Genomic DNA, 10896 nt, shown 5'->3' with positions numbered 1-10896 from the left:
TTAAAGTAAATCCAACACATTATTTTTGTCAGTGAAGGATACCATGGTTTTTACTGTGGTATATGTAAAGAAAACAAAACAAAACTTGGTATTACCATGTCACATGCCACAAAAACATGAATAACACCACATTAAATAAATAAATAAATACATGATTCATTCGTTAAATATTTATATTTTAGCTCCACATGAATTAAATTAAATATGTCCTAATTTTTCAGTGTAGCCATACTAAAACAGAGTATGTACCGCCCTATGCTGGTTTGTGCATGAAACAACATGCAAGAAAATTAATGTCCTGGAAGCTCGACAGGTGGCGCTGTTTAAAGAAAAATGAAGTCACACAGCGGTCGCTCTTTACTGAAACTCTTCGGTTGTTTACATCTGGTACAGGTTTTCACTGTTAGCGTCAGTCATATTTTTTTTCCTCAGCAATAAAAGCGTTTAAATCTGATTTTCAATATGGGATGTGATGGCGGAACAATTCCTAAAAGACACGAATTAGTGAAAGGACCGAAAAAGGTGGAAAAGGTAACTAAACATTAATTGAATACTCGTTTATTTGTAAGTTGTGCTCCGGAAGTTAGCTCGTAGCTTGTTAGCACGAGATTAGCTCGAGGATTTTCATCAAACGTCTGTATTTGCAGCATGATCACACGTGGAGTCGGCATGATGTTACCGATAGTTTCGGTACCCTAGGATCTGCGACTGTATGACGACGCGCTGACATTTGCAGTGGTTTCAATTTATTTACATTTCCACCTGGCATGATTGGCAGCGCGTTGCATCATCTGCGTGGGAGACTAGGGTTTAAAGCCATACAGTAACCACGTTTGACTGATTAATGACGAGCATGATTCAGAGGTTCCACGTTTCCCTCAAACATATGGTTTGGGGGATAGAATCTATAAATATATGCTTTTCTCTTCATTGAATAACATCATGTAAAGCTGAAAACATCTTGCTTCACTTCTAGCTTTTGGCGAACTCTCCTGGACATAAATGGAACTCACACGTGCCCATATGCCCTACAACACTTACCGCTTTGGCCACTGGGGGCAGTGTTTCGAAATTTCGGTCAACGTGTACCGATTTCACTGTGAGATCATGCTGGTATTTTACACATTCAAAGTGAAATAGAACTGCAATAAACTATGATAGTTTTGCATTAGTGAATGGACTACTCTTTAACATTTCTTAGCTGGCTGGTTGTTTAATTCAAAGAAACAATTTATTATAGTCGTTGTTGATTAGAGATGTGTGCAGGGCTCGACAATAAGGATGGCCCGGGGCCAGTGTGAGAAAGATTCGGGCCAGTTTCTAGAACTGTCACTTGCCCGATCGGGCCAGTGCTGCATTTATAACATTAGTGCAAGCAAACAACAAGCGAGAGAGCACAAAATTTACACGGAGCGAACGAAGTCTTCTAACCGAGGAGCGAGCGCGAGTATATTTATCTCGCATAGATGTGCAAATGCATAATATACTGAACGTGCCAAGGCACAGTCGAGTGCAGACACCGAGCACACTCTCCTAGCACTGTCCTCGCTTTTTTCCAAGTGTCTTAGCAGCAGCTATTACCAATGTGTAGAAAATAGCAGGAAAAAACCCACTTAATTATTAATTAATTAATTAATTAATTTCGTAGTGGGATTTAAGATCTTGTGCAACATTTTAAGTTTCCCTGCACATTCCGTGTTCACAGTGTGTGAAATCCCCACGTTTTTCGTTTTTACATGTTGGTGAAAATTAGTAATCCACACATTGGAACACAAGAAATCAACAGTTTCTTTCTATAGGACTGAAAATCCATGTCTCTCCGTGCATATGTCTCATCATCATCATCTTTCTCCATGCAGCGTAGACCGTTTAACATGCATGTGCTCTCGTAAAGGGACAGAGCACTAGTTTTATTACCACTGTAAAAAAACAAAAACATTTTCACTCATTAATTCACCTTTAGAGATGAAGCGCCGAATGAGATGTAATAAACTTTGTTAAACCCCAGTTATGCACGTGTCTGCTCAATATCCAAAATATAAGTATACATTTAATTAGGTAATGTTTCAAAATGTAAACATTAATTTGACATGATAATGGCGTTTGAAATAAGAAGAAGCAAGATCACTATGGCTATTAGGCTGTTATTATCATCAGAGCTGTTCAGCTGCAGGGTGAAGATAATGTGCCCCACCAAGAGCGAGAACCACATTATAGCGACCACAAGGAGGTTACACCAGGTGACTCTCCCCTCCCTAGCAACAGGGCCAATTTGGTTGCTTAGGAGACCTGGCTGGAGTCACTCAGCATGCCCTGGATTTGAACTCATGACTCCAGGGGTGGTAGTCAGCGTCTTTACTCGCTAAACTACCCAGGCCCCTGGGGGACATTGCATTAAAAACATAAGATACATAAAAAAAATATTTATCTTGGGACATATTTTTTTTAAGCCATGATGGTAAAAACAGCTATTTATCATTTTTGTGTTGGGGTCAGTGAAAATGTTGGCAGGGCCAGTAAAAATCTGAAGCACTGGCCCAACCGGGCCAGTAGAAATAATTCCTTAGCGTTGAGCCCTGGTGTGGACATGTACACAAATATCATCGCTTTGCCATAGTTTTGGACACGTAACATTGGTTTACTATGGTTTTGTTATTCTTTGGAGTACCTTAAGGTGCAATGTTAATACCATGGTAATTTTTCATTACTGTACCATGGTAATGCCATAGTACTTTTATGGTAAGGGTTTAGGCTACAAATATTAAATGGGTTCACTAATAAATGTGAGGAGTGTCACATAAATACACTTAGCCTAAATACAATTTATTTTGTAAATGTATATAATGTGTTTTTAACCCTTGTGCTTCAATTTAAAAAAAAAGTTACTCAGAGGTTCTTAGAAGACAAAAATGTCTGTCAAAAAACTGCCATAATAATATTCATATTATTTTCCTCTTTCAATGAGTTAATTTTTTTAACCAAGATCAGTCCTGATCATAACTACCAAATAGTCATTCATTTTCAGGATTTTAACCCTTTAAATGCTGGTTTGTTTACATAACGCCACTGTTGTTTTTTACACACACACACACACACACACACACACACACACCACACACACACACACACACACATTTCTCAATACACACATACAAAACACACTCTGACATCCATACCAACACACCCACACAATTTTAGCTGATTATTTATTCAAATGTCTCAATACACACATACAAAACACACTCTGACATCCATACCAACACACCCACACCATTTTAGCTGCATCATTTATTCAAATTTCTCAATACACACATACAAAACACACTCTGACATCCATACCAACACACCCACACAATTTTAGCTGCATTATTTATTCAGCTGGCCTGCAGTGCTCTATAATACAGCAAACAAGGGAAATAGGGAAAAAGCTTGTATTTGCTCCATAGGCTAAACATGAGCAAAATGTCGCCATCTGGTGGAAAATATATATAATGTGTTTTTAACCCTTGAGATATTTAGCTTAAGTATGGAGAGCTAAACAATCTGCATTAATAACTGGTATAAGTTTACTTAATATAACTTTTGTTTTACAGGTTGATAAAAATGCAGAACTCGCTGCCAAATGGAAATATTGCGCTTTGAGTCAAGAGAAGTTAAAGCGTCCTGTTGTGGCCTGTGAGCTGGGCAGGTGAGTTATTAATGTTTCCGTTTGTCTAGTAAGAGTGATATGTGGCCGACTCAAACAGTTGCACACATTGTTTAAAGGAATATTCCGGGTTCAGTACAAGTTCAGCTCAATCGACAGCATTTATGGCATAATATTGATTACCTCAAATTTTTTGTGGCTTGTCCCTCCTTTTCTTTAAAAACAGTACAAATCTGGGTTATAGTGAGACACTTAAAATGGAAGTGAATGGGGGTCAATCCGTAAACATTAAAATACTCACTGTTTCAAAAGTATAGCCACAAGGCATAAACAATATGCATGTTAACATTATTTTAGTGTGATAAAATCACTTAATAACCTTTTCTATGTAAAGTTATATCCAGTTCATATATAGACAACCTTGTTGTCATGACAACGTCATGCCGTAACCCTGTAATCCCACAGGAAATGTCAATTTAAACAACTTTACAGCGCAAAGAATAATTTTTTTAGCAGAAGAATTAATGTAAGTGCTTTTATAAAATTATAAGCTTCACATTTCTGCCTTTAAGTCCTCCAAAAATTGGCCCCATTGACTTCCATTGTAAGTGCCTCACTGTAAGCTCGAAAATGTAACTATTGAGGTAATCAACATTATGTCTTAAATGCTGTCGATTGAGCTTGACTTGTATTGAAACCGGAATATTCCTTTAAGATTATTGACTGAACCATTCAGAATTAGTTAAATTTTGCCAGGATGTTGTTCAAAAGTTTACCACCCATATGAAGATTTACCATAGTTTTTGTATAGTAACCATAGACTAATATGGATCAGTAGTAAGACCATAATGACCACTAGAGTTCGACCGATAGTGGGTTTTGCAGATATGGGAAAACAGGCCGATTAATCGGCCGATAGTTTTTAAAATATATAATATGAATGAAAACCTTCCACTCAATGTAAAATAGTGCTGAACTATAGTAAGTATTACTTTCAATGGCAATACTTTATACATTTCTCCCACACGGGTACTTTCTTTAAAGCCTTTGCCATTTGAAATAAATGAGAATATTAATTAAAATATTACAGGTCAAATGTGTTTATTGTTCAGCAGTAACATAAAACACTGCCAAATATTGACTGTATGTTTCATCACTACTGACGATATTTATTATAATTTTTTATAGTCATATTACATTTATGAATGATGTACAAGAAAGGGAGAGGGAAAAAGAGGTAGAAATAAAATCAACTCGAGTCTGTGCAGTGTGCCCTCTCATGAATATTACATTTATATTTCAGATGTAGCCTATATATTTGACCATGCTTTTACATTTCTTTTGTAAGTACGTAACTACGTCATAAAATTAGGAAGCTTGGACAGAAGTTTATTTTAAAACTGTTCCTGTGCGTGTGCTTGTTCTCTGACGCAAGCAAACGGCCGAGCAAAAGCTAAAACTCAGGCAGCATTTTCGCATAAGGTTGACATGAAATTATGATTTACTACTGATAATTAGCTTCACAACAAAACCGCTTCATAGCGCTAATGTTTATTATATGACTGGGACAAACTGGATGCCCCTCAACCCCGAGAAGAAAAAGAAAAAAACTCAACGGATCTGCACGAATTCACAAGTGACTTTTTATTTTTATTCAAAATAGCGTATTAAGAGGAAAGTTAAGCAGTTTCCATCCTTTGTGACATTGTTCTAACCATTGGAACAGCTAATGTTAGCTCTTATGTTATCCTCTCCACCTTGTCTGCAATGCAATTCTCCAGTGCAGTGATTAGTTATAAACAAATTAATTGTCAAACCACATTTGGTTATCTTAAATTAATTGTACCGTGACAATAATAATAACGTGTATTGTATACATACCTTGGCTTTTCTGTCGATGTTTTAAATCTGTTTTTGAAGTGTCCATCTCGCTGCACAGCCTAGTCATGTGACGCAACAAACTCCAACCTGAGTCAGTGATTGTTTTTTTTATTTAACCTCTAGAGGGCGCCGTTATATTGTTGAACCAAGGAGTTCAACCTGTAGAACCCTCCAGCATATCATAAACTTTTGGAGACTATCGGTGTTGATTTTCCCCTATAGCTATTAGTTAAAAAACACAACTATCGGTCCCGATTAATCAGTAAATCCGATATATCGGTCGACCTCTAGTGAACACAAGTAAAACCATGGATGGCTCTTCATTAGTTTCATTTTGAAGGAGTTTTAAATAATTATCTCGAGTTTTGAATAGTTACCAATAAGAGTGTTGTATTCTGACCTCTGGTTGGCACATTTTGCCTTATATTAAATTCATTCTACATAATTCCACATACTGTATATCCTCCCATAATCAGTGCACAAAACGTGACAAGAGTGCACGTTGATGATGATGCTTACACCAATGTAACTATGGTTTCAATAACAAACTATGGTACGGTATTAGCCTAAATGACTACAATTGCCATAGTTGTATTAAAAAGGAAGTGGATTCCCTAAGTAGATTATTTAGTAAAAATCTACCACACAACATTACTAGATTTCAATTTGAAACCCTACATTTTTTTTTTTTTCAGTCACCTGCATTAAAAGTATTTTTTCTTCTACCAGACTGTATAATAAAGATGCGATCATTGAGTACCTGTTGGATAAATCAGCAGAGAGGCCAAACACTGAGGTTGTGGCTCACATCCGTGGAATCAAGGTCAGTACATGTTCAAATGAAGAAAATGAGCCCCGAGAGCTTTAGGTCATGCGTAAAAGTGTGACAAAAAAGGCTTGTTATTGGACAGTATATACCTGATACATAATGCCTGAGCTGTGTTTGTGTGTCTCCATCTGTTTGTAGGATGTAAAGGAGCTGAACCTCACTGATAATCCAGCATGGGAGGGTGAGAGCAGGAACATTAAAGGAGACTGTTATGAAGACATGCACTGTGCCATGTTCATCTGTCCTGTCGTCGGTCTGGAGATGAGTGGCAAACACAAGTAAGACCACATTCTGTCAGGTCATGCACTGCTATTGACCACAAATAAAATATTAAGCCTTTCTGACTGGAGACACTCAAACACGCGTCTGAGATCATGGATGTCCAGTCAAAAGTTTGGACAAATCTGCTCATACTTTATAATTACTGTTATTTTAGAACAAGAGTAAAGTATCTTGTTGCGCACTCCAACTCAACCATCCACAAAAAATAAAAAAGTCTTAAATTAAAATGTTAGTTTTGTAAAGAAATTTATACACGGGCGTCATCTAAAAACATTTGTCTAAAAAGCATTTAGCATAAGTCTTTAGATCACAAGGTTTTTAACATTATGAGAAACATAAATTGAATCAAATGTGGCCAGTAGTGGATATACTGCCAGAACCATTTATTGTAAATATATTGCAAATGTATCTAAAAAAAACTCAATGAAATAATAATAATTATACAGATCAGCCACAACATTAAAACCTTAACACCTGTCTAATATTGTGTAGGTCCCCCTCGTGCCGCCAAAACAGCACCAACCAGCATCTCAGAATAGCATTCTGAGATTATATTCTTCTCGCCACAATTGTACAGAGTGGTTATCTGAGTTACCGTAGACTTTGTCAGTTCAAACCAGTCTGGCCATTCTCTGTTGACCTCTCTCATCAACAAAGTGTGTCTGTCCGCAGAACTGCCGCTCACTGGATGTTTTTTGTTTTTGGCTCCATTCTGAGTAAATTCTAGAGACTGTTGTGTGTGAAAATCCCAGGAGATCAGCAGTTACAGAAATACTCAAACCAGCCCATCTGGCACCAACAATCATCCATGCGATTATCTAATCAGCCAATCGTGTGGCAACAGTGCGGTGCATAAAATCATCCAGATACGGGTCAGGAGATTCAGTTAATGTTCACATCAACCATCAGAATGGGGAAAAAATGTGATCTCAGTGATTTGGAGCGTGGCATGATTGTTGGTGCCAGATGGGCTGGTTTGAGTATTTCTGTAACTGCTGATCTCCTGGGATTTTCACACACAACAGTCTCTAGAATTTACTCAGAATGGTGCCAAAAAAAACCAAAACATCCAGTGAGTGGCAATTCTGCAGACGGAAACGACTTTTTGATGAGAGAGGTCAACAGAGAATGACCAGACTGGTTTGAACTGACAAAGTCTACGGTAACTCAGATAACCACTCTGTACAATCGTAGCGAGAAGAATATAATCTCAGAATGCTATTCTGAGATGTGGGTTGGCGCTGTTTTGGCGGCACGAGGGGTACATACACAATATTAGGCAGGTGGTTTTAATGTTGTGACTGATCGGTGTGTATATTTGTATGTTCATGTTCCCTTCAGGGTATTATGATACTTTTTGCACTGTGTTTGTGTCAGGTTTTGTTACCTGCAGACGTGTGGATGTGTTTTCTCAGAGCGAGCACTCAAAGAGGTCAAGACTGAGATCTGCCACAAGGTGAGTGGAAAACAAAAAACATGTTTTCTGTTTTTAATGTTTGTATTATCCCCATTGGGCTGGCTCTCGCTCCATCTCTTTATTGTATCAGCTGTATGCTAATACTGTTCGTTAAACCCAACAGGATAAAAGACCAGTGACATAACCAGAAAATGCTTCATTTGTTTACTTCCTGCAAAATAAGCAGATGTCTAATCTTCTTCAAATGTCTTGGTCATAGCTGATAAAAAATACGGATTTTCCAGACCAAAGTTTGCTTTTGAGGCAAGTGTAAAGATAAAGTGTGAATAGTTTCCTTTGTGATGTAGTAGTGCCTAATTTGATGGTCAAAATAAGATGTTTTAATAGGAATTTAGATTTCACTTCGGAAAGCAATAATGTATAACTACAGTATATTGAGAATATTGTCCTGGCTAAATGTCACTGTCAGGCATGGTAAGGTATGTGCCTGACACAGGAGCGTAGATTCCGGGGGGGAGGTAACCCCCAATAATCAAAACAAGCAAGTACAACCCCCCCATTATTTCTACCATGATCAATGGAAACATGCAAATGCTTCACGCTGCAACCCCGCCAATGTTCAAGCCAAATCTACGCCCTTGGCCTGACATGTAAAAAGCCTTAGGGTTCGGTAAATTTGAATGCGATCTTTCGCTAAAAGAGCTATACACTATGTGCAGCGAATAGAACAGAACGTAGGTACAGTATGTCGAGACTTGTTTTTAAAAGTTTACATTTTAATCCTCTTCAACTCTGCAGACCCGCTGGCGGGTTCAAAAGTGGGCGCTGTCTCAAAAAAGTTTACGTTAGAAATGTTCACGTCTCTGAATACGAAAGTCAGGAATATATGGTATCGTTTGAAAGCTTAGAATCTGAACTTTTTATAGATAACTCTAATTTCTGCATTTATGTTATATTAAATAACAAAATCAGGCCTGGAAACGTTCATGTAACAAATCAGCGCCACCTAGAGGACGTGGCAGAAATATTAATATGAATATTAAAGTCAAATAGCACTTAAATAGAAAAATCATTTATCTAATGAAAGCTATCATTCACAGGAATGCAACTGTACAGTTTATGTTGTTTCCCTAATACCACAGTATGAAAGATTTTCAAAAGAATCACAAAGTGAAATATGATATCTGTAAGACATCAAATACAAACGTCTCTTTTATGCGCTGATCACTGCTGCTGTAAGCCCCAAATAGCTAAAAACTTTATATCTTTAAACTTATAACTTTAAGTCTGGACAATGGTTTATCATCAAATGTGACAATAAGAGCTATAATAAGCCAGCAACTATAGTTGTGTACTTATAAAAGGCAATTTGGTAATGATCACCCTGCCCTAAATGTGTATACATTCTACTGTGTGTACTGAGCATGGCTGAGCTTGGACTGGGTGGGACCATGGCTAATGAGTGTTTAGTTTGTTGTCAGTAATGACTGATTAACTCTGCAGTCCCCTGCCTCATTCTAATTGGTTTCAGGCTCAGAAAGCTAATGTTTATCCATCACATTCATAATTAATCCAGGTATTATGGAGGAAATGGGGAAATTGCACGCTCTCTTCTCCAAGCCAGTATAAGCAGTTTTACATGGCATGCCGAGCTGTGCTTGGACAAACATACAGCAAAATTTGAATATAGTATGTAAGCCCCCAAAGGGATGGATATCTCTAAAGCAAATGTTTAACTATCCATGGTGCTGTTAATCATAACCTGTGGTTATGTATTGTGTTACACACCTTTTAGCTCTTGAATGCCCATCTGTCATGCCTGTTTTTGACCCGAGAAATAGATGACCTGGTCGAATGGCCAAATAAGAGGCTGGAACCTTATCTTTTGCAGTATCAGTCGCAGCAAGACCACAGTTTCTTATGTACACTAGCATGGGTGCAAGGCTGCAAGCACAGGTTTATCAGATATAGGGCTGAAACGATTAGTCGATTTTATCGACAACGTCGACAATGAAAAATTGTCTACAAAAATGTTCTTCATATAAGATATTTAGACTTGCTTTTAGAGAATAGATCATGAATATAAGTGTTTTGTCTTTACTGCACTCGCAGAAGTATAACCAAGTGAAAAAAATACACTTATATACAAAATACACTTATATTTAAGATACAGTACTGTGCAAAAGTTTTAGGTACATAAGATGTTTCACAAAAGCATTTGTCTTAAGATGGTTATTTATAGCTTCAGCTTTAGTGTGTCAGTAGGAAATATAAATGTTAGACTCCCAAACATTACTTTTGCAAATAGAAAAGATTAGAATAGTAGAACAGGGAGCCCTGCAACAGATGTCATATCCCCCACAAAGCCCCCCACTGAACATCGTGTCAGTCTGAGATTGCAATTGAGATAGCCTAAATAGATAGAAGAATTGTGGTGACCGGGTTTCCGTGGGTTCTTAAAAAGTCTTAAATTTACTTTTTAAAATTTGAGGCCATAAAAAGTCTTAAATATCTTAAATAAATAACAAGAAGTCTTAAATTTCATTTGCTGGGAACTTAAAGTTTGGGGCGTGAATAGAGGAGAATCTTAAAACAGCAGAATATGCGTGAGTCAAAATCATCTCTCTCTGTCTCTCTCTCTCATGCATCCATACTTTAGCAGCTGACGCTTGAGTTTAGTGTGAGTGCGCACAGGGAAGCGCATTTTTACTGAACTTACAATGTTACACATTTATAAACCTTCATAAACTCATTAATCAGAAATGCAAATGCCGTAATTTTGCGTCTCTGTAAGCGAGCGATGCGCCAACACTGTCGCTCCTGCTTATAATCGACAAAGCT

At 37.5% G+C, this 10896-nt stretch overlaps 1 protein-coding gene across 2 annotated transcripts in view; it reads left to right on the top strand.

Moving 5' to 3' along the window:
- The first annotated feature begins 375 nt into the window (after positions 1–375).
- Positions 376–10896, top strand: part of LOC127446023 (replication termination factor 2-like) — a 48001-nt gene continuing 37480 nt past the window's right edge. For both annotated transcript variants that reach the window (XM_051706629.1, XM_051706628.1), the window contains exons 1-5: positions 376–531; positions 3594–3688; positions 6257–6350; positions 6495–6634; positions 8016–8094. In XM_051706629.1, the coding sequence (XP_051562589.1) occupies positions 463–531; positions 3594–3688; positions 6257–6350; positions 6495–6634; positions 8016–8094 (477 nt within the window). In that variant the 5' untranslated portion in view covers positions 376–462. The remainder of the gene's footprint in view (positions 532–3593; positions 3689–6256; positions 6351–6494; positions 6635–8015; positions 8095–10896) is intronic.

This window comes from Myxocyprinus asiaticus, chromosome 9, assembly GCF_019703515.2.
Source record: "Myxocyprinus asiaticus isolate MX2 ecotype Aquarium Trade chromosome 9, UBuf_Myxa_2, whole genome shotgun sequence".
Lineage (NCBI taxonomy): Eukaryota > Metazoa > Chordata > Actinopteri > Cypriniformes > Catostomidae > Myxocyprinus > Myxocyprinus asiaticus.
The sequence above is the reverse complement of the archived record's forward strand: the minus strand, read 5'-3'. Positions and strand labels throughout refer to the sequence as shown.